This window comes from Felis catus, chromosome C1 (assembly GCF_018350175.1).
Source record: "Felis catus isolate Fca126 chromosome C1, F.catus_Fca126_mat1.0, whole genome shotgun sequence".
NCBI classification, from domain to species: domain Eukaryota; kingdom Metazoa; phylum Chordata; class Mammalia; order Carnivora; family Felidae; genus Felis; species Felis catus.
Window position 1 is genome coordinate 158,284,167 of NC_058375.1, and position 24,582 is coordinate 158,308,748.

Consider the following 24,582-nt stretch of genomic DNA (forward strand, 5'->3'; position numbering starts at 1 on the left):
TCTCGGCGCCCGCCGTAGACGTCGTGACACAGGCGACCCGTTGCCTTGGAACCAGTGAGACGCCACTCGGCCTCCGCTGCTGCCGAGAGTGCCAGCGTTGGGCCTCGGTCACCATGTCGGTGCTGGACGCGCTTTGGGAGGACCGGGATGTCCGCTTCGACGTCTCCTCGCAGTGAGTCGCTCCCGGGGCCTGTAGAGGGCGCCGCAGCGAGGTTTCAGGAGGAGCCTGCGTCCCAACAGCTCACGGGCCTCGCGAGAGCGGGAGGAGGTTTGCGCCTGTGGTCCGCTCCCCGGGAGACCCCGGGTTGGCTCGGCCACTGCGGGAATGCATGTGAATTACAGTGGTTCAATCCAGTGCGGTCCGTGGCCGCGTCCTGACCCCGGGCACCTATCAGAAAGCTGAGCCCAAATACGTCCAGGACCATCCAGGGCTTGGGCGTCCGGTATACCCAAGTGAGCTTGGGGTGCCAGTTTTGTGTGGTGGAAGAACTTTTGGCAGGGACTCAGGAGCCCAGGGTTCTAAAACTAAGCCTGGAATATCGACACACATTGTGGGCCCTTAGACTTCACCGTTCTGAGCTTGAGCTTCTTCGTCTGTAAAACAAGGGAGGTGGGAATAAGCATTTTCCAAAATTCCTAACCACGCAAACTTTATTTCCATGATAAGTTTCCATCTTATTGTTCATTTAAATCACCAATAGGAAGAAGGAGCTACCTTTTGGAACCTCTCAACAGAAACCTTGGGTTTTTTTTAATTCCATGCCTTAAAGAGAAAATAGTATTTGCCCTACCCAAAGTCCCCGGGGGAAATGCCCATTGGGATATTAACTTTTGGAAAACAGTAAAGCTAAGGTTCTTGGGTTAATGATATGAATGAAGCTTCTTAGCCACTTCTTATGATTCCTTATCATGAACAAAACCTTGGATAGCCAACGAAATATTAACTTCTAATTCTAACATGGTCTTAGATCCTTTAAGAACTTGTGAGGGAAGGGAATTTATAAAATTATAAACGACAGTTACATATTGCTCACATCCTATGACTTTCTATTATTCTTGGAGGGTTCTTAATCCAAACAAAGGTCCATTTCATGAACATTTCCACTTTATTAAATATTTATCAAATACTTACTATGTGCTATTTACTGGGCTGATAGCTAGGGATAATGATACCCACACCCCCATTTTAGTGCAGGAGATACACATAGACAACTTTTTTTTTTAACGTGGTAAGTGCCATCCTAAATACAGAATAGTTCATTCTGCTTAGGGAAGACGTTAAAGAAGAAATAATATTTGAGTTCAGCCCTGAAGGTTGGGCAGGACCTTACCAGGTAGACAGAAAGAGAGTATTCCAGAAAAAAAAAAAGAATAAAACATTAGGAGCAGAGTCTTGGTAGTACAAACGTCATTGGCTAGAAGGCAGAATTGGCAGGTAGAGGATGGAGGAACAATCAGAAAGGTAGAGTAGCCAGACTATAAAATGTTTAGCTGAGGATTTGGGACTTCATTTTCTAGGCAGTAGGATGATGTGGAAGATAGCAGGGAAGATACATGATCATGTTTGCATTTTCAGTAGGTAATTAAGCCAGCTCTATGGAGAATGTGTTAGGCTGTACCACATACTCTGCTAGGTTTTTGTTTTTGAACACTCTAGATGCATTCTGTCAGTTAGCAAACTTCTCCACTCTATTTCCTTTTATTCCCTGTATCTAATTGTTTACCAAGTCCTAACGATGCTTTGCTTTAGCTTGTTCCTTCCATAACTGCCTGACCTCCTTTCCTCTACTCAGAAACCTCTGAAGGTTTTCCGTCATCCATAGGACAAGGCTCATATCTATCCGACTAGCATTCAAAAGTAGTGGCATGCATTTTTCACTACCTCTTAGCATAGATCTTCTCCAGCCAGATCGATCTTCCCACATTCCCTCATCATTTTTTTATTTCTGCTTCTCACATTCCCTCATCATTTTTTTATTTCTGGTCTTTAATCACGGACTCTCTCCCTCTCTTATTTCTCCAAATCCTACCTATCATTCTAGTTCTGACTTCTTTGCATGTCCCTGGTCACTCCAGGCCCCACTAGTCTCCAGGTTCTAGAAGTTCTTAAGACCGTATTTTCAAATGCATGAGTATTTGGTACTGTATCATTTATACTGTTGGCTGTTTTATCTGCATATGTCTCTTCTGTCTCTAACTAGATTGTAAGTGGGTATAGTTGTAGCTATAAAATTAAAGCCTTGATATTTATCTTAGACAAATGAAAACAAGACCTGGAGAAGCCCTTATTGATTGTTTAGATTCAATTGAAGACACCAAAGGAAATAATGGGGATAGAGGTGAGTATATTTCCTAATTTTTTTTTTATATTTCTGGTTTGATTTACAAATGATAAGTCATATCAGCTGGAGAATAAGATGTGAGACAGCATTATGTGTAAATATAATTGTGAAAGTGAAAGAGTTAAATCTACATAAGACTTTTGTCACACTTAAAGAGAAGAAAGAATAGGTATGAAACCTGCAGCCCGGGGAATACAGGTTCTTCCTCAGAACTTTGGTCCTTCAATAAATCCCAGTTTTGAAATCAGCTTTCTCCAACATAACTATTAAAACTCCAGGATTCCTGTCTGTAAGGAGCATGGGATAGTTCTGACTTTTGAATCTGCCTCCCCACGAAAAGAATAAGTATGTCATAGCTTTGCTATCTGGAGCCATGCTTCCTTTTAAGAACTCCAAGAGTAACTCACAATGTCCCAAGACTGACACCTGGAGATGAACATATGGAGTACAAATTTAGGGCTGTATTGTGAAGTTTATTTGTAGGTTAAGCACTGAAGAATCATGTGAGATGTCTGAGGAGTAGCCAGAGTTGGACTCTAGAGTCCTTCCCACCCCAAACCAAATCCCAAAGGCTTGAACTTTGAAAAGTCCCAGGCTTCATATAGCCGTAATGGAGCCAAGTCCAGTGACCAGGTCTTATAAGCGTCACTACTGTTGTTTAAGAAAAAAAATAGGGGATGAGTAGGCAGCTTAGTATATCTGAAAAGGCTTTTTAGGGGAAAGGAGGTTTAAGAAGTTGGGTCATATGGGGCGCCTGGGTGGAGCAGTCGGTTAAGCGTCCGACTTCAGCCAGGTCACGATCTCGCGGTCCGTGAGTTCGAGCCCCCACGTCGGGCTCTGGGCTGATGGCTCAGAGCCTGGAGCCTGTTTCCGATTCTGTGTCTCCCTCTCTCTCTGACCCTCCCCCATTCATGCTCTGTCTCTCTCTGTCCCAAAAATAAATAAACGTTGAAAAAAAAAATTTTTTTTTAAAAAGAAGTTGGGTCATAAACCTCTTATTCAAGAGAAGAGTAAGTGGGGGGGAAAGGAGCAGACCTCATTCAGGTAAGAAGGATCAGTAAATCCTAGAGAAGGAACAGTAGCCCTTAGCAGAACAGATAAGGAGGAGCAGTAAATCCTAGAGACTGAACAGTAACCCTTATTGGCAGAACATGCTCACTGCAGCCTTTCTTCTTTTCTTTTTTTTTTAATTTTTAATGTTTATTTTTGAGAGACAGAGAGAGAGAGAGCATGAGCAGGGGAGGGGCAGGGAGAGGGAGACACAGAATCCGAAGCAGACTCTAGGCTCTGAGCTGTCAGTACAGAGCCCGACGCAGGGCTCGAACCCATGAGATCATGACCTGAGTCGAAGTCGGACGCTTAACCGACTGAGCCACCCAGGCTCCCCAACACTGCAGCCTTTCAAGTGGCCACTTGCTCTTTGGGTCTTTCTTCTGGTCTGCTCTGGAGTGGTATGTGAACAGCAGGTTTAATTGTGGGCCTTTCTTCCCTGTGAAGGGAACCTGTCATAACCAGCAGCCTATAGGCACATCCTGTCAGTGGCAAGGGCCCATCCTTGAAAGACTGCTTAGATCACATTGATGAAATGCTTCCTAGTGTCAGCCAGGCCCAAGTGAGAGTGAGGTATGAAGATTTCGCAGCAAATAAGAAGTCTTAGTTTGTGCCTTTGAGGGTGGAATAATAATCTCTAGATGGCTAGATCCTGACAAACCTGAATTAACTTAAGGAAGCCCTGAGAAGGTTTAGTTGTTGTCATACAGACTGGCATGAACTCTTATGTGACAGTCCATCCACCAGTCCAAACAAAGACTACGGGTAATAGACCATTTTTGAATTCATTGAGTCCCTCATTAAGTATAGAATCATATACTAGCACTTCAGAGTAGAGAGGGCAAAACACCTCCCTGCCAGAAGTCTCCATCATAGTGCCTGAAATCTTCCTATTAATAAAAATAACTGTATTTGTACACATCTCACAAACAATTCCCCAGAAAATGGCATTTTACAGGAGTGTGCAGAGCTGCTGGTTAATAAGAAGGTAGAAAAAGAGAAGGAGATTCCTGTCTTCTAGCCGTCTCCATCCATTCCTTCCCAGCAGTTTGAAAATGACCAAATTAAGGCATTACAAAGTTCAGGAGACTCATGTTAAAACTATAAATACCCCAGGGTGCCTGGGTGGCTCAGTCGGTTAGGTGTCTGACTTCAGCTCAGGTCATGATCTCACAGCTTGTGAGTTCAAGCCCTGCATTGGGTTCTGTGCTGAGAGCTCAGGCCCTGGAGCCTGCTTTGGATTCTGTGTCTCCGACTCTCTCTGCCCCTCCCCAACTCGCGCTCTGTCTCTCTCTCAAAAATAAATAAACGTTAAAAAAAAAAAAACCACACCAAACTATAAATACCCCAAAAGATTAGCACATTTAATCCATTTCAACTAAGTAGCCTGACGTGAAATTATCAGATTATCTTTGCACACTGAAGCTGTATGAGAATGAAACAGCCATATTTCAATGTTTGGGAGATTAGGAAGAACAGGGACAGTTATATTTTGGTGTTTGGGGAGGGGTTTTCAAAGAGGAAAGAGCATGACCTGGCTATAGATTACTCATCAAGAGAATTCTGTGGTTATAATTTGTTGAAGAAATATTGGGGTTAAACAAAGTTAAGGGAGTTTTATTCAGGATATCTCAAAACTATTCTAATATGCTAATTGCATTCTAAATCTGTAAGACACATAGTTTACCATGCTCAGATTTACTTGACTTTTTTTCCTCAGAGCATTTATAGAGATGACTATTTCATAAGACACACTTTGAGAAAGGAAGTTATCTAACTCTATATTTCAGTATAAGAATGTCAGTCTGAAGCTAGGAATGAAAAGCATAAAGCCTTAAGCAGAATTTAGCCTGGCCATAACTTCATATGAGCAAAAAAAAAAAAATTTGTTTATAGCAAAAAAAAAAAAAAATGGGTATATAAGTGTGGCTTATATAAATGAGAACTGTTAAGAGAATACTCCTGTGGCAGGGATTAGTGTATATATGAAAGTCCTTTGAGAAGGGTGATTTCACTGAATGAGTTTGTAATTATGCCATCCCATACTCATTCTCACTTGTACATTTTTGACCTGCTGGGACCTCCCAGAGCAACTTCCACCAAGACCCAATTCTCTCTTTTAATCTGAGTTAAACCAAGCTGTTGGCATTGGATACCTGTATCCCCTCTGTAACTATCAGATTTTGTTTCTCTTGGATTCCAAATCATGCACTGTATACTTTATATAGGATAGATACGAACAATAAACACATTCAGTTGCTAAATGTATGAAAATATCTGTGAGGATGACTGCTGATACTGAGCCAGAAGTTCTACGTCTACCTCTTTCTGTGCTGCAAAAATGGGTCCTTATATAAGGTAACCTATTTTTGTTTGTTTGTTTGCTTTTAGGGAGACTCTTAGTAACAAATTTAAGAATTATCTGGCACTCTTTGGCATTACCCAGAGTCAATCTTTGTGAGTATTTTTGTTAGATGACATTAAACAATAAAAATACTTTGTCAAGTGAACTTGCACAGTGGCTTTTGATACCAAAAAAGCTGTACCATGAAATATGTGGAAAACTTAAATTGATAAAAACTTGAGCAGCCCTGTATAGACTGTATCATTATGCAAAAGAAATGTTTTTCAGTCTGTCCATTTTGTCTCTTGGACATGAGATTAGTGCTTTTACACTGAATGGTTTCGCTTTTGTTTTTGTTCTTTACTTACCTTTGACAACTTGCTATGACCTGTTTAATCCCAAAAAAGAGGGATCTAAATTCTAGTAAAAGTGCAACCTTCCATTGTGTTAAATTTCGTTTTACTTATTTTTTAAAACTATTTTAGATTATCCAGCAAGACTTTTTCTCTTGAGGTAGTGGTACTAAGCTGTTCAGTGAATAATACAATATAGGTTTTAGAGAAGCAAACTTCCTTTCTCCCATGCTGTGAACGTTGTTTGTGCAAAGAGGCAGAATTGATATTCTAGTTCTTTTAATTGTTTAACTTAAATTTGTAAAAATGTTTTAAAGTATTTTATATATATTTAATTTTTTTTTCTCTCGGTTGATTGTATCATGTTCTTGAAATTCTTTGCTTGAATTTTAGCTATCGGTTACAACTGCATATTGAACATTACAACAAGGACTGCTAACTCTGTAAGTCTGAACAATCTTATTGAAATGTATGTACTGAAGAAACATTAACTATTTTGAGGTTGGACTTTGTTTTCACTGTAAATGAGAGTTGCTCCTAAAGTCTGAACTTTTAAATAAATTTGTTCTTACAGAAATTACGAGGCCAAAGTGAAGCTCTTTATATACTAACAAAATGTAACAGTACTCGTTTTGAGTTTATATTTACAAATCTGGTTCCTGGAAGTCCTAGACTTTTTACTTCTGTGATTGCAGTACACAGGTATGGTAATACTTTATGGATTATTGAATAATTTTAAGGCAATTCTATGATATAGAGGTTTAGAGGATAAAGTTTATCTTCCTGCAAGCTCAAGAAATTACAATATCCTGAGAATATATAGAAGAACATACTGCGTTATAATTTAATAAACACTTTTAAGTATTTATAAAATACATAAGACTACTGAAAATTCAAAAAAAAAATTCTACTGAAGGGGCGGCTCAGTCAGTTAAGCATGCAACTTCAGCTCAGGTCATGATCTTCCAGCTCATGGGTTCAAGCCCTGCATCAGGCTCTGTGCTGACTGCTCAGAGCCTGGAGCCTGCTTTAGAGTCCTCGTCTCTCTCTGTCTCTGCCCTTCCCTGCTTTCTCTCTCTCTCTCTCTCTCTCAAAAATAAATAAAATATTAAAAAAAGAAATTCTACTGAAGATTCTATTAAATTAGCTACCAAGGAAGTGACAGTGAAATAGAGAGTTCATTCAATTTAGATAACCAAGTTGGATAATTCAGTTAATGAATTAAAAAGATTGTTTTTCTAGCAGTAGAAGGCATTCTGGGTGTTTTCCCTAAAGAGTTTTATTGTTGTTTTTCTTGTGTGTGTGTGGTTGTTTTGGTTTTATTATTTGCTAAATTATTTTCACTACGTTAGCTCTTTTTAAAAAAATATTTTTGTTATGTTTATTTATTTTTGAGAGAGAGAGACAGAGAGACAGAGCATGAGCAGGGGAGGAGCAGAGAGAGAGGGAGACACAGGATCCAAAGCAGGCTCCAGGCTCCGATCTGTCGGCACAGAGCCCAATGCGAGGCTCGAACCCACGAACCGTGAGATCATGACCTGAGCCAAAGTTGGACGCCTAACTGACTTAGCCACCCAGGCACCCTTCTTTTTTTTTCTTTCTTTCTTTTTTTTAATTCTATAAAGAAATGCAAGTTTACACTTTCTCATTTCCGAGCTATGTAGAAACAACATATGTGCACATAGATTTTCAGGTGTCACTCAACTTCATTCTCATGTCATAGATTGCTTTACTGGAATATTTTTCTAGTAAATTATCACAAGTTCATTATTCAGCGCCACATGTTGTACTTTGACTCATATCATTTCCTCCAAGTTAATCCGCAAAGAGTGGCAGTTTGCTAAGAAGCTGCAGAAAATCTGGAACGCTTCACAAATTTGCATGTCATCCTTGCACAGGGGCCGTGTTCATCTTCTCTGTATCATTCCAATTTTAGTGTATGTGCTGCCAAAGCGAGCACTGTAGCTCTTTATTTTTAACCAGACCTAAGTGCTATGATTTTTTTAAATCTTGGCTAAGATGACAGGCAAAATATACATATACACATATTTATACACACACACAGAAATATATATACTATTGTTTTAATTTGCATTTCCTTATTACTAGTGATGTTGAAATTTTTTTGGCTATTTAGTTTTCTATTATAAATTTCTTTTTTTTTTTTAATTTTTTTTTTCAACGTTTATTTATTTTTGGGACAGAGAGAGACAGAGCATGAACGGGGGAGGGGCAGAGAGAGAGGGAGACACAGAATCGGAAACAGGCTCCAGGCTCTGAGCCATCAGCCCAGAGCCTGACGCGGGGCTCGAACTCACGGACCGCGAGATCGTGACCTGGCTGAAGTCGGACGCTTAACCGACTGCGCCACCCAGGCGCCCCTATTATAAATTTCTTAATTATGCTCTCATCAGTTACGTATGTTGCAAATTTATTTCTTAATTTCCTAGTATATTATTTCATTTTGCATTTTGTTGATGATTTTTTTAAATATTTTTTTAACATTTATTTTTTAAAAAAAATTTTTTTAACGTTTATTTATTTTTGAGAGAGAGAGACAGAGCATGAACGGGGGAGGGTCAGAGAGAGGGAGACATAGAATCTGAAACAGGCTCCAAGCTCTGAGCTGTCAGCACAGAGCCCGATGCAGGGCTCGAACTCACGGACCGCAAGATCATGACCTGAGCTGAAGTCGGCCGCTTAACCGACTGAGCCACCCAAGCGCCCCTAACGTTTATTTATTTTTGAGGGGGGAGGAGGGGCAGAGAAAAAGGGAGACAGAGAATCCAAAGCAGGCTCCACTCTGATAGCAGCAAGCCCGATGTGGGCCTCGAATCCATGAACCATGAGATCACGACCTGAGCTGAAGTTGGACATTCAAACCAACTGAGCCACCCAGGCTCCTCAATTTTTTAATCTACATAATGGTTTAGATTTTTTGAGATATAATTCATATAGCATAAAATCTACCATTTTAAAGTTTACAGTTTGATAGTTTTAGTATTTCACAAGATTGTACAACCACCATCATTACCCAGTTCAGAATATTTCTGTTACCCTAGAAAGAAACCCTTATAGCACTGTAGTCCGTATGTCACTCCCCATTCCTTTCTTCTCATAGCCCCTGTTTTACCACTGTAAAAACCAGTTTTACTTCTGTCTCTATGGATTTGCCTATTTGAGACATTTAATATAAATGGACTCATACAATATAGTGCCCTTTTATATCTGACATATTTAACTTATATAATGTTTTCAGCATTCATCCATGTTGTAGCATGTATCAGGACTTCACTCCTTATAACTAAATAGTATTACATTGTACGGATATATTTTGTTTACTCACAAATCATAGACATTTGGGTCTTTTCTACTTTTTAGCTATTTTAAATATTTTTCAAATTCTGTTGGACATATATGCCTAATTCCCAGTTCTGTCAGACATATACCTAAACCTTAGCTATTTCACTTTACTTAGAGATGTAATACGAAAAGGCGTTTGAAGGAAGCATAGAAACTGCTTTCTTCAATATTAAAAAGTAAGAGTTCCCCCACAAATAACTCACAGCATAGTTTCCATTTTTTCCACTGGTTAAACATGGATGATTATAGCACTAAAGGAAATTAAGATTTATAGGCAAATGCTCAAATCCTCCTCTTTCACAATTTTTTAAATGTTTATTTATTTTTGAGAGAGCAAGGGTGAGCAGGGGAGGGGCAGAGAGAGAAGGGGCAGAGGATCCAAAATGGACTCTGCGCTGACAGCAGAGTTTGAGCATGTTTGTGGGGCACTCACTCACAAACCGTGAGATTGTGACCTGAGCCAAAGTTGGATGCTCATCCAACTGAGCCACCCAGGCACCCCTCCTCTTTCACGACTTATATGTTAGATTAATTAAAGTAAAAACCATAAGTTTGACAATGAGTATTATGATTTATGTCAATAACTTCTAAAGTTACTCAGGCTAAGAAAACCCTTTAGTTTTATTAAATGAGTAAATTAGCCTATAATTTTGTGGAGTAAAATTAGAAGTAACAATCAAATGTGATCCAAATAGGTATAATGAAACTAATCAAAACTAATAATAAATACAGATTTACAGAATAATTATATTACAGAAATACAGAAGAAAATTATTTATTAGTTATCAATAGGAAAGCATGGAGAAAAAAACAAAGGGATTTTATATATATATAAAACACACACACACTCGCACACAGATACACACTGTCCTGTGGTCCCTTTTGGAGCTGGTACACATTCATTCCAATTTTCTGTATGGAGGTGGATGTGACCATAATGTTCTCAGGTTGCAATGAGAAAAGTAATTGGACTCCTGTTTGTGTCCAAAGAATAATGGTGCCTTTGACTAAAACAGAGAAATGGAAGGAAGCATTTTGTTTGATAGGGAAAAGAATTTCCATGTCTATTATAGGTAAGCATTGTTTTTCAGCTTAGAGGGAAAATCTGTTTCCTTTCATTTGTGCTGTATGATATGTGCTGTCTTAAAAATTAGACATCTAAAAATAAACCTGTTTATTTATTTTTAAAATAAATAAACATTTATAGATCCTATACCAAAATGATAAAGACTAAAAGACTGATCACCAAAACTTACTGAAAAGCAAATTTTTAAATTTATTATAATAATTACTTGAGTGATGTACATAAAGTATTAACAACTATATATTTTGGTAGGTAGGTAAACATAACTTAGGAAAACCACATTTTCAGGGTGGTTTAGTCTTTGTTTGTTCTTTTTTATAGAGCATATGAAACTTCTAAAATGTATCGTGACTTTAAACTGAGAAGTGCATTAATTCAAAACAAGCAACTAAGATTATTACCACAAGAACATGTATATGATAAAATCAATGGAGTATGGAATTTATCCAGTGATCAGGTATTGTGCAAAAAGCTAATGAACCTTTTGGGTCAGTGCTTTGTAATTACTTCTCCATTTATCATTGAGTTTGTATGTTCATTTAACTCTTAAAATAAGCATTACATCTGATAAGTTAGCATTAGCTCTCAATATAAAATAATCTTCCGATTTTCATATTTTCATGGTTTTGTGCTTTTTTTAGTTTAGCAGCATTTGTTCTATGTAGAATTTACAGTTGGAGTAGACCTTGGAGATTATCTAGTTCACTCTCCCCATTCACTTATAAATTAAAAACTCAGGCCCCCAAAATTAAAAGACCTCACGCATCTAGTTCGTCTGAGAGCTATCTTCTTCCCCCTATGCTGTACTACCCTCCAATTCTTGATAACTTATGCTGATGAAGGAGAGCCATGGGTGGACAGTCATGGAAGCCTTTTAATTTGGTCTTTATGGAATTAAACATATAACTCATTTGGTGATTCCTACATCTATTATTGTAACTTCTCATTTGCTCCTGCAGTTAAGACCAGTTGAAACATACAAGCAACAAATAGTTGGAATAAGTAACAAACCAATTTCTAGAGAAAAAGTTGTGTCTTACTAAGAATAGTTTCCAGCCTTTGTGTGTGTTATAACCTAGATTAGACTGATAACCACTGGATTAAAGCTATAGCATTTGAAGGAAAAGCTTTTTGCTAAACATTGAATCATAAATTTAAATTACAATTAATTTCTAGTTTTAAACTCTGATAATGGTTCTATAGTATATAGACAGCTTTCCATCTGAATAACTACTCATCAGGAATCAGCAAACTTTTTACTCTGAAGGGCCAGATGGTAAATATTTTAGGCTTTGCAGGACATACTGTTTCTGTCATAACTTCTCAGACTTGCCATTGTACTAGGAAACCAGCCATAGGCAACTTGTAAACAAGTGAGCATGGCTGTGTTTCAATAAAACTTTATTATGGACACTGAAATTTGAATTTCATACAGTATTCATGTGTCATGAATTATTGTTTTGACTTTTTTCCAGCCATTTAAAAATGTAAAAATTATTCTTGGCTTCTAGGCCATACAAAATGAAGCAGCAAGACAGATTTGTCCCACAGACTGTAGTTTACAAACCCCTGCTTTAGGTAATAGCTTAGATGTCACTTTCTGAAACCTTCCTTTTGTGTTGCCTATGCAGTCTGTACTTAATTGCCACCTCAAATTATTCCTGCTCTAAAATACAGAGCTTGTCTATACCCTCACATTAGATTGTAGGCTTTATAAAGTAGGGGTGGAATTACTCTGTTCAGTTAGATCCTTACCACCTAGCACCACACCTGGCATTTTAAATTAATTAATTAAGATGTTCAGGATTATCAGAAATATTTTATTGAAAATATGGATGTTATTGTAACCTAACTTATGTTTATTGAAAAATAATAAAATAAAATAAAATATGCCCTCTTATTCTTTTAAAAAATCCTTAGGAATTTTGCAAGTTGTTCTGTTCTTCTAAAATGAGAGGAAAGAATGACATAAATAATTACTCCTTCTAAACTCAGACTGAGTATTGTTTAATGGGATGTGCACCAGGAATAAGGAGGCTGAAATTTTTTGTATAACAATTTCTTGCAAAATGAGAGTGGATGAGGGAAATATATATACTTATATATATGTTTATTAACAATGATAATTGAGAAATAAGTGGTCTTTTTTTAAAATTTATTTATTTATTTTGAGAGAGACAGAGACAGTGTGGGAGGAGGGGCAGAGAGAGAGGGATAGAGAGAATCCCAAGCAGGCTCTGTGATGCCAGAGCAGATCCTGATGCAGAGCTCGAACCCATGAAGTGGTGAGATCACGACCTGAGCCGAAACCAAGAGTCAGACACTTGACCGAATGAGCCACCCAGGTGTCCCAATAAGTGGCCTTTTCTGATGTTTCAAACCTGCTTATCCCAGAAGAGGGCTTTTTAGATTTTGGATTTGTGAGTTAATGTGTTATGCCCAACCTCAAAGTATAAAATAAATTCCTCTGGGAGTATATAGTGGAGAGAAGGTAAAGGTAAAGGTGGATAATGATATAGATAAATGGTAGAGGCAGCTAATTTTGGTGCCATGCTATTAAGTATTAAAGATTTTTTTAGCTATCGTCCTGAAGTAATTTTGTTGAAGGGCCATGTAATTGGAAAACAGTTTGATTTATAGTTAGCATTGAAGAGCTATAAAATAACTCTTATGGACTAATGGGAGTTATCATATGTGTTTTGTCTCTCTTACCACAGTTCCCTTGTCTTAACTTACTCCAAGTTTTGAACAACAGTCCTAATAAGATGTAACACTTGTAGAATGCTTACTATGTGCTATACATTGTGATAAGGACTTTATAGGGGTTATTTAATCAAATCTCCATTTTACATTTGATACAATGCACCAAGAACAAATCTGCCCGTGCTCAGGCAACTGGTAGGTGCTGATGGCATAATGATTAGAGTCTAACCCCAGAATCCAGGCTTTCAGTCATCTAGTTGTACTTCGATTCAGTGAATAATGAAGTCATTAATACTCCATGATACTCAATTCTGGTATTCTCTGCTACTGTGATAATCAGAATTACTCTGGTGTTTAGAAAATAAAGAGTAAGTATTCAAACAAATGATCATTGATGTATCTCTCATCTTTCACAGGGAAATTTAGGAACCTTTTTTATTACCAATGTGAGAATTGTGTGGCATGCAAATATGAATGACAGTTTTAACGTCAGCATACCATATCTGCAAATTGTAAGTGCGTGCATTTTGGTGACCTTGTTTTAATGTAGATTATTTCTGTTCAGTAGTTAATGGAACTTTCAGGATTAGATGAATTCTATCTCCCTCTTTTTTTCCCCCCCAAGTTTATTTATTTTGAGAGAAAGAGAGAGTGCACAGAGGAGGGGCAGAGAGAGAGGGAAAGAGAGAGAATCCCAAGCAGGCTCCCCACTATCAGTGCAGAGCCTGACGTGGGGCTCGAACCGTGAGATCATGACCTGAGCCAAAACCAAGAGTCAAGGGCTTTAACCAACTGAGCCGCCCAGGTGCCCCTCTATCTCCCTCTTTTTAAGTGGCAACAGTCTAGCTAAGAGCAGACTTTTAAAATGTTGAGAATTTACAATTTCAGCATAGAAAAGACGCAACAGTACTTACATTCAAGGGAAATCCCAGCATTATCAACTTGCTATTAAGAGAGAAATATGCAGGATTTTCAAATTTTTAGTAGTTACCATACAGATTAAGATGTGTCTTTCTTTCTTTCTTTCTTTTTTTTTTTTTTTAAGATGTGTCTTTCTTAGGTTCCAGTCAGAGAGTGTTAGCTACTAAAGTTCTCCATAACCTTTTCATGAGGTAGATGTATAGTGGTTCTTTGCAAGTCTTAAGCATACTGCTCCACACACTTTGTTTTGGCTCTCTTCACACTTTCTGCTTTTAAAGGCAGAATGAAGTCTTTAATTCTGTGAATGAACTGTTTTCACTGTTTACAGAAACAGCATTAATACAAGCTAGATTCATACTACAGGTTTGGTGAAAGGAATTAAGATGGTTTTTAGTGATAATGATTTTAGCTTAAGTTCAATTAAAGCTGTTAAAATCCAGAATAACAACTAACTACATCTGAGACCAGTCGTTTTGAGAGTAAAGGCGGTTCTTTTTATATCTTCTGCTAAGTATGTGATTCAGTGAAACAGATAGTAAATTCCAATAAACTGAAGAATTTCATTTACATAAGGAAAGTGCATATAGGACTCTAGTGCAAATTAGATGGAACGTAAAAATAGTTAATGAAAATCCTGTGTGATTTGCCTATGGTAATCACCCTTATTGTGGGATATAAGAAGTCTTAAGACTAGGCAGTTTCATTAACAACTATTTATTGAATAGACACAATGTATGTGATATCTGGAAAATGTCATTTTTTAAGACTTCTGAGTTTACAAGGATGGTTCTTTGTAAACTGTTCCCAAGCCTATCTTTTGCCAAATCGTTTGATTTCTGAGTTACTTTAAAATATCTGATTGTTAATGTGACAAATATTTAGCACCCACTCTGTGCTAGGTGCTAGCGAGATAGTCGTGAACACCATGAAGCAGCACACAGTTCCTGCCTTCAAAGAGTTGTCAGTCTGGTGGAGAAAACCAACACATTAAACAGAAAATCGTAAAAACTGATAGGAAGAAAATGATTTCTAGCCATCTAAAGATGTATAAGAATTTAATAACCATGGCTGGGAAGATATGACAGAATCTGCATAGGTATTTGATAAACTGGTGTTTGTATTGTTGGTGGCTGTTTTATATGCGTTTATATATGTTCTAGCTTGCCTGACCTACTCTGTATTATACTAAAAAATTACTGAGTAGTAAACAACCTTGTGCTTTTTGTTCTTCAAATACGATAGTTTTTGTTATTTAAGAATACAGTTACCAAAAATGGCCTTTGGAATGAATTCAGCCTGGTCCAAACAACTTGCAATCTGATATCATCACACTCTGTCACTAGGACAGTCATATCCATGTGACTTTTAAAAACTAACCCAGCCTTAAAAACCACAAAAGATGCTGGCTCTCCGGTACTAAAAGGTTGCTGGCCTTTGGTTTCAAATACTCAGAAAAGTTGTGGACTCCCTGATTGGGGGGGTGGGTGGGGATATTTGAATCAGATAATTTTGTGCACATTTCAGAGATTTCCTCTTTTGATTACCTAACAAGTTTGCTGCCTGTTTCTAGTATGAACAGTTTCATTTTACTTGATCTCAGTGGGAGTGTAATGCAGGAAAGAGGGAGAATTCTGTTCTTTAGATTATGAAAAGTGGTTACTGTGTAGAAGTTGAAAAACTTGTGTTAAAGAATCACTACTATCAGATAGTAAAAACGTGCATTTTTTTTTCATTTTACATCTAGCGTTCAATAAAGATTAGAGATTCAAAATTTGGTTTAGCTCTTGTCATAGAAAGCTCTCAGCAGGTAAGATATTTTCTATTTGTATTAATCTTTAATAGATTTTTTAAACTATATGACTGTCTATATTTTTAGTTTTATTTCTATAGTAACCGGTTTACATCCAAGAAGAATATTAGCTATAACATGAAGTTATATGAAAAGTTTAAAATCATGCAGTAATTGTCCACATAGGAAGAACCTTGCTTATGTTTGTTTCTTTGTTGGGCAGACATAACCATTATCATCATTATGATTATCATTTTTTTATGTTTATTTATTTATGTTGAGAGAGAGTGTGTGTGGGAGGGGCAGAGAGAGAGGGAGAGAGAGAACCCCAAGCAGGCTCTGAGCTGTCAGCATTGAGCCCAACACAGAGCTCCATCTCGCAAACCGTGAGATCATGACCTGAGCCAAAATCAAGAGTTGGACCCTCAACTGACTGAGCCACCCAGGTGCCCCATGATTATCATTCTTAATGACAGAGTTAAGCCACTGTACTTTTCATGTATTATCTCAACCTCTACCCTATGATACAGTTACTATTTTTTCCCCATTTTACACTCAAGGAATCCGAGGCTTAGAGAAGTTAGGAACCTTGCCCATAGTCTCACAACTAGTAAGTGGTGGGGATAGATTTTGATTCAGGTCTGACTGATTCACAAGAGTGTCCTTGGGAAACACAGATATATACAAATAGACACACACATGCACCCTGAGATTATATGGTATCTAATTATAATTGCTGTGTCCCATTAGGCCAGTTCTTTGCAGAAATACATTTAAATAAAACATTTACTTGTAAAATCACTGCTCTTCTAAATTCGAAGTTTGAATATGAATGTCTACTCACTTCTTCCCCTTGGCCTGCAGATTAGTAGCTTCTATTTACTGAGTGCTTGCTATGTTCCAGGAACTGTATCAAATGTCATGTGTACATTATTTTATTTAATACAATGAGATAACTGTTTTATGGTTAGAAAACTGAGGCTTAAAAGATTAAGGAAAATATGTTTCTCAGCATCAGATAGTAAATTTGTTGTAAAACACAGAATTTGAACCCAAAAGTATATGCTCTCACCTTTCACAGAATGCTACTTAATTGTTTTTTAAGATTTTTTTTAAAGTAATCCCTACACCCCATTTGGGGCTTGAACCAACCCCAAGATCAAGAGTCACATGCTCCTCTGACTGAGCCAGCCAGTCGCCACCCCCAGCCCCCCACCACTACTTAATTTTTTAACACTCTTCAACAACAATCTGTCGTGATCAGGTACCTTTCCTAATTCTTCAAGGAGAGAGCCTCAGCAGGCCCATTCCCTTTCTTCTTTTAATACGGTTTATTGTTTTTCAAGGTCTAGCTCAAGAAAAGCTTAGTTCCCTTGGCCATCATAATATACAGTGTATTTTTTTTAATCTTAAAATATCATCTTTGATATTTATAGATGAAATGATGTGATATCTGGCTATGCTTCAGAATAATCCTGAGGGGTGAGAGGAGGAGATTTGGGGGAGAGGGAGGTTAAATATGGAACAGAGTTGGCCACACATTGCTACTTGTCAAAACCAGAGATGGCTACATACGTGCTTATTGTACTCTTTCTTCTATTTTTGTATGTGCTTTCAATTTTTCATTACAAAAATTTTAAATGAAAAAATCAGCTTACCTATGGTGCTCTGAAATAGACTAGAGTTATAGTTTATCATATACTGTGATTACCATTCCCAGGCTTGTTTTTTCGTTTTTCTTTTTTCTTTTCTTTTCTTTCTTTCTTTTTTTTTTTTTTTTGTACAGAGTGGAGGATATGTTCTTGGCTTTAAAATAGATCCTGTGGAAAAACTACAAGAATCAGTTAAGGAAATCAATTCACTTCACAAAGTCTATTCTGCCAGTCCTATATTTGGAGTGGATTATGAGATGGAAGAAAAGGTAATTAGCTCAGTATGTAAAATACAGAGTATGCTGAATTGCTTTTACACATCTATAAAATTCAGACATAAATACATGTGTACAATTTAATTTTGAACTTTGTTTAAAACGATGAATGTACAGACTGCTCAGTGAGCATGACCCCCTCAGCCATCACAAATTTGCAGCTATCCACCTGTCTGTCCACTGGCTGCTCCATCGTCATTCCTGCCCTTCTAGGTGAGAGGTTTATTCAGAGAAGCGTCCATGTGCAAGGCTTCTATGATGTGGAAAGACTTCAGTCTCTCACGCTGTTTGGTTTTTATTCCACTTCTGCCTCCCCTTAGCATTTGGGCAAACCTTATAGGCCTTACAGATACAATGCTTTTCTCACAGAGCCCCACCATATAGCAACTCCAGGAGTCTACTCCATCAATAGGGCCAGGTCTGTTCCCTATTCATCAGTGCCTCTGACATACCAGTTAGGAAGTATTTTGAGTATCCTGTCCAAATGTCTGCTCTTTGCTTTCTGTATGATTTCTGGCTTTTGCCCCCAAACCCACCCTGCTCTCCAGGTACATGAACTCTCCTTTCGCTTTATTCTTCAGCCTCTCCAACTAGGACCCTTGTCATCTGGTCTGTCACTGGTGTCCTCACCAGCCACTACATCGGAGATGTCCTCACTGTCTGCTCTGTCAGTGGGACCCTTGCCAGAGGTTCTGTCTCTGGTGCCCTCACTGACTAGTCTTCTCACAGGTGCCCTTGCTATCTGTTATTTTGCTCAGGCCCTCACCGTACACTGTTACTGGTGCCCTTGCCACCCACTGTCAGTAGTGTCCCTGCTGGCACTCAGCATGTTGAGCCATATCACAAAGCATATACATTACCTGTCTCTTCTGCTCTTGGACTACAGTGCCTGAGCAGAGAAGATCAAGTAGGGCCGGACAGCTAAGTTCAAATCCACACCCTCCGACTTCAGCCAGGCCTTTGTTGCCTGGTAGCACTCCTTGCACGCAGTTTTTTCTCTCCCTATAGTACTCTGTATATAGCCCCCTCCCTTCCAGCCGAAACTTCTCTGTGGGTTGCTGACTGCATTATACATACGTTCATGTATTTCATCTCCTTAACCATCATTTTCTGTTTTCCTCCCACTCTGCACTTCCTTCGGCATTCTCCCTTTCACTCGGCCTTCTCCGTACATTGCTCAGCAATGTCAGCCGTCCTCCAGTTCCGTCCACGTCCACTGCTGTACACGACTCCCACATCTTTTGTTCCGACCTCGACACGTTCTCTCATCTTGCCAAGCCTCCAAATATTTATGAAGATTTTCACATAAATGAGTGTTCCAAATAACATAAATTGAATTTCTCATTTAAAAGTTTATCTGAGTAATTTAAGTAAGTAAATAATTTTCCAAGTCTCTAAGCTACCCTGGGACTTGATTGAATACCTCAAACTTGGCATACCTAAAATGCTATCATTTTTCTCAAAAGCACCACCCTACTGATGGACCTATTTGTTTATTTTTTAGCATTAGTCAAAGTCAGCCGTGCTCAAAAGCTGAGATTTCCTTTTTTGTTTTTCTGATTGTCTTATTTCATGCATTCAGTCAATCATACAGCCTCCTCCCTTTTCCTATCCCTTTCTTTACACTCACACCACAATTACTGTTATGACTTTTCCTTCCAGAATAATGTTGTGGAACAAGCATGTTCCTTGGAACCTGGCAAACCTGACTTTAATCCCCATCTCACCATTTATTTGTGATTCTAGGCAAATTTGAAGTACAATTTTCTCATTATAAAATGAAGATAATCTCTCTCACAAAGTTATTGATCATGTCCATGAAATGCCTGGCATATGAGAGGCACTCAGTATGTTAATTCTCCTACAAATTCCCTGCTTTTCATTTCTTCTCTTTTCTTCTTTTTTGATCCACAGTGCATAATAATAGCCAGCCATAATGACTCACTCTTATCATCTTGTGTTAAGCCCCTACTCAAAAGCCACCTCTTCAGGGAGGTCTTCCCTGACTACCATCTAAAACAGCAGCCTCCGTCACTTTTTTGTCCCTTATCCTTGCTTGCTGGTTTGCTTGCTTCTTTTATTTTTGGTACCACTCATCAGTCTTCATTGTAAATAATCTCCATGCAGTCAGGGATTTTCATCTATTTTCTTTAACCACTGTATCTCCAGCAATCAGAACTAACACATAATAGGCTCTTAGTGAATATTCATAGATGCTGAATGGCTGCATTGAACACCTACTGTTCCAATTCACTGCTCTAAGAACTTTATATGCATCATTTCATTTAATCCTCCCAACAGTACTCTGAAGTATAGTATTATTATCCTTATCTCACAGTTAAGGAGATTGAGGCTTAGCTAGGTTAAGTTACTTATACACAGTTACACAACTGTGAATGTGGTTGAAACATTCAGGCTGTCCTCAAAGAATCAGGTCGCTCTTGTCAAGTAATACACTTCTACCCTACACACCCCTCCCACCAATTACCTATAGTATAGATAAAGTCTAAATTCTTTGGGCTGGTATTAAAGAATTTCAGTAGACACCAGTCTACACTTCCTACCTTATCTGCACAGCCACAGTATCTGGTTGTACAGCCTGTGCACTGCCCAACTATAAGAACCTGGTAAATGTAGTGTGAATGATGCTCCTTTGAGATTGCTCAATACAGTAGCCCTGCTAGCTTCTTCTGTCTCATGGGACTCTTATATTCTGACCATACTGGATTATTCATCATTCTTCAGCCACATCCTGTGGTTTCTCACCTTTGCTGATGCTGGTCCCCTCTGCCAGGAATACCCTTTCCCCTAACCCTACCTATATGGAAGCCGTCTTCATCCCAAAAGGCCTACCTTATATGCCACTTTTTTCTTCATGAAAATTTCTGGGATTCACAAGCCAGAAGTCGTGCTGTCTATATACATTTTTATTATAATAGATAAATTGCATTTGTTACAGCTACTTTTCATTGGTTAAACCATATGATATTAATCTTTGACCATTTTTGACTAGTAAAAATGGCAATTTCATATGTTTCAACCTAGTATTTAATTATTTGTAATTGTGTTTTATCTGTTGCTCCCTTCCCACGAGATTACAGACCTTTTGTAAGGACAGGAACTTTTTACCCTTGGTAGTACTAGCATAGTGGCTAACACACCAAAGATACTAAAACATTTGAAAAATGAATATCAGTACCATATTTTATTTCGGTTTACCATTGGAATAGTCCGTGCAAATCATAGTTCTTTTACTTTTCACAAATTCCGTTTAATGACCATTTCAGTTTTAAGGAAAATTGAAAATTTGCTGTTATCCAAACTTAGTTTTTTTTTAAACCATGTGAAAGAAAATCAGATAAAGTCCAATGAGAGTTTTTTTCTTTAAGGATATCTCTAAGTATCATATTAAGTATGTGTAAATTTGTCATTTTAACATTTTTGATGATATTGACTTCATATTTAAAACCTTGATGTTTAACTGATTACTCAAGGTAATTTTAATAGAATATAAATTATCATGTACCTGGGTGGCTCAGTTGGTTAAGCCTCTGACTCTTGATTTCGGCTAAGGTCATGATCTCACAGCACATGAGTTTGAGCCATGCTTCAGGCTGCTGGCAGTGCAGAGCTGCTTAGGATTTTCTGTCTTCCTCTTTCTTTGCCCCTCCCCTGCTCTATCTTCTCTCTCTCTCTCTCTCTCTCTCTCTCTCTCTCTCTCACACACACACACACACACACACATACACACACACAAGTAAATAAACAGAATATAAACTATGCAGTGATTTTTCTAAGATTTGAGTAGTTTGCAACTGTTTTATCCTTTTACAAGTATTTACAATTCTCACAGCACATTTTACTAAAATTATTTGTTGAATTACTGTTACCTCTTTGATGCATTTTAACATCTGCTGATTTTTAGCCACAGCCCCTTGAAGCTCTGACAGTTGAACAGATTCAAGATGATGTAGAAATAGACTCTGATGATCACACGGACGCTTTTGTGGTGAGCATGATGAAGATGAGCTACTGAAAATCTTATGATTTTTAAAATCTGAGTCATGTTTAATTAAGTAATGGCTTAAGTATGTAAAACACCATAGAATGTGAGACTTCTTGAGAGTTATCTCACATATGAGTTGGAAAGCAATTTTTTCTTTAAGTTAGGGACTTGTTCTTTGAAATTACCTTTAAGTTACCAAACTGGGAAATAGTTTGAGAACACAATTATTCGGAGGATTTCAGATCTGCAAAAGATTTTTCATACCTAAGAATAATAGAACATGCTAGTTAATTAAATTAATTTAAAAATCTATACTTTTCATAATTAGTCTTTATGAGATGGACTTCCCTTCGATTTATTGGCATATTACCTTAAAAAGGATATTTGAACAATGAACTTTTCTGTTGCAAATTTGTATTATTTAGCTTTCATAGCCAGAATAATAATAATGCTTTCTATATATGGTGGTGTATAAATCTGACTAGCATACCTCTCTGGGAACAAGTATTTTTAAACAAGTGTGAAATTCATGTAAAATATTTAATTATAAACTACTACTACCTCAAATGTATGCATTTGCTGATACATTGAAGCACTGATTGCTTTGTTTTGTTTTGCCAGCATCTTCTTCTAAACCAAAAGTAGGGATAAAATTTTATAGCTTTTAAGTCATTCTTTTTATCTCCTTTCAGGTTAACAATGCTAATTATGTACTAATTACAAAGCACATTTTTTGGAGCTTAAAGCTTGTAGTCACTACTAATGATTGGCAAGTTAAATCTGCTGCTAGCATAGTAAAGATAGATGACAAGAGCATTAGACAGAATGAAACAGAATGTGAAATATATGTAGTTACACAGTTGTTTTATAAATGAATTACCTATTTCTTAGTCCACTCACCTATTACATGTTGAGTATGTGAAATATTATTTTCTTTGTCTTATAGGCTTATTTTGCTGATGGCAATAAGGTAAGGACATTTTACCTATAGTATATGAAAAAAAAACTTTCTGTATTCTAACATTTAGTATTCACAAAACTTATGTGAATCCTATTTTTTGTTTTTTTTCCTCTTCCTTGCCCACCTTCTTCATTCCCATCTCATCCTCTTATCTCACAAAAAGCAACAAGATCGTGAACCTGTATTTTCAGAAGAACTGGGGCTTGCAATAGAGAAGTTGAAGGATGGATTCACCCTACAGGGACTTTGGGAAGTGATGAGTTGATCTTGAGTTGAGCTGGATTTCTATTTAAAGATATCTCAAGATTAAAGATACTAGTCGCCTGCTATAAGGCATGGAATAGTTTTTACATTTACAGAAAAAGCTTTTAAGAAAGAGGGATTTTTTTAATGACTAAGGAAAAACTCATTTATCTAAGATTTTATTGCCTCTCTTCTAAAAATTATATTTAAAATTGTAATCATCACATATCTGGTTTGTAAATATGTTTATTTTGTATCTAATGCTTGTAAATTATTAGTCTGCAGATATTAAAAGACTGTATCTTGTTGGGTTAATAAAGAACTTATGCAGCACCATTTAATGTTTTGAAAGCATTATTTAAAAGAATAAGATTATTCTTATGGAGTTATCAAAATACTGCTTTTTTAATTTTAAAATCTGGTAAATGAATTATCAAAAAGCTCCAAATGTAAACCAACTCTAATATAAATTATGACCCTTAAACTTGTCATGTTTAGGTGACCATTTCTGTAAAACCTAAAAATTATAGCTAACTCTGAAGTATATCAACCCCTGTGTAATGTTTTGGGCACTATTTTATAAGTAATTTCAATATAGATTTGACAAGAATACATTTATTTAGTAAGGAAATAGTTTTAAATAGTTTGTAAATAAATAGTTCATTTATTGACTTTCTCCTTGTTTGTACTCATTGAAACTTCTTTGAAGTTTTCAAAAATAGAGTATTCTCAGATTTCTTGGTTAGCTAAGATTTGGCAACTTCTCTGGCATCAGTGTTTTTTTGCCACTGCTTGGGTATAAAGAAACATTGTAAGGAACCTTTGTCAAATCATTGAAATCAGCAGAAGGAGCCCTCTTTTTCTAAAGAGAAAGGAGTGTTTTAGAAACATCAAAATGAGATGCAACGGTATGTACAACCATAAACACATAGTACAACCAAATGCTAACCTGAGTTTAATAAAAATCAGTGAACAAAAGCTATACATTGCTTTCTTTATCTAAAAAGGAAAAGATTTATACATTTTTAAAGGATGGGGTTAGAATAAACAACCTATGTTAAGGGGAGAAAAGGCTGTTTGAAAAATTTATACAGGTCACAAAATGCTGCCAGGAATATATTTAAATAGTTTTTCAAGCAAAACAGACTTCATAATTGCTTACTAGTAAGGAATCTTAAATGTCATAGCATGGTGTTTGCATCTGACTCATTAATCTTTTCAAATGTTAGTTGTTACTTGTAGAGAGAAATGAGTCATTTATTGTTTAAACACGGGAGCAGCTGTTCATTTTTTCTAGTGTGTTAAAACCTTCACTGACATCTATAAATGGAAAAAAGAGTCAATGAGCTCTTCTTTCAGCTGTTGTTTTAGCAGCTGACAGTGCCATTGACTTCACTGTGATGTAAAATAAAAGAAAAAATCTTTACTCATGGGTAGAAACCTTGAAGTTTAAAAATACAGAATTCACTGATCTGGGGGCATTTATTCATTCGACA

General features: G+C 37.2%; 1 protein-coding gene and 1 non-coding gene across 6 annotated transcripts; one reads left to right on the top strand and one right to left on the bottom strand.

The window, feature by feature from the left end:
* Positions 1 to 23,422, top strand: BBS5 (Bardet-Biedl syndrome 5). Of its 5 annotated transcripts, none has more exons than XM_011285332.4 (12): positions 7 to 172; positions 2,257 to 2,339; positions 5,784 to 5,849; positions 6,483 to 6,532; positions 6,664 to 6,791; positions 10,858 to 10,993; positions 13,656 to 13,751; positions 15,905 to 15,967; positions 17,736 to 17,870; positions 21,802 to 21,885; positions 22,829 to 22,852; positions 23,007 to 23,422. In XM_011285332.4, exons 1-12 carry the CDS (start codon positions 114 to 116, stop codon positions 23,106 to 23,108), a joined length of 1,026 nt encoding a protein of 341 aa, XP_011283634.2. In that variant the 5' UTR covers positions 7 to 113; the 3' UTR covers positions 23,109 to 23,422. The 5 variants fall into 5 exon arrangements, with proteins under 5 accessions (XP_011283635.2, XP_019693784.2, XP_011283634.2 ...); XM_019838224.3 differs by having other exon boundaries at positions 130 to 268; XM_011285333.4 differs by lacking the exon at positions 5,784 to 5,849 and having other exon boundaries at positions 1 to 172.
* LOC111562043 lies at positions 7,943 to 8,049 on the bottom strand. Its single transcript, XR_002745103.2, has one exon. It is a non-coding gene; the product is annotated as a U6 spliceosomal RNA (small nuclear RNA).
* Positions 23,423 to 24,582: the final 1,160 nt, after the last annotated feature.

What these genes read in the sequence shown, in the direction of transcription:
- BBS5 (XM_011285332.4), top strand. Translation starts at nt 114, where the DNA reads ATGTCGGTGCTGGACGCGCTTTGGGAGGACCGGGATGTCCGCTTCGAC. An exon ending in TCATAGAAAGCTCTCAGCAG is followed by an intron (nt 15,968 to 17,735) that starts GTAAGATATTTT and finishes TTTTTTGTACAG; the next exon opens with AGTGGAGGATATGTTCTTGG. An exon ending in ATTTTGCTGATGGCAATAAG is followed by an intron (nt 22,853 to 23,006) that starts GTAAGGACATTT and finishes TCTCACAAAAAG; the next exon opens with CAACAAGATCGTGAACCTGT.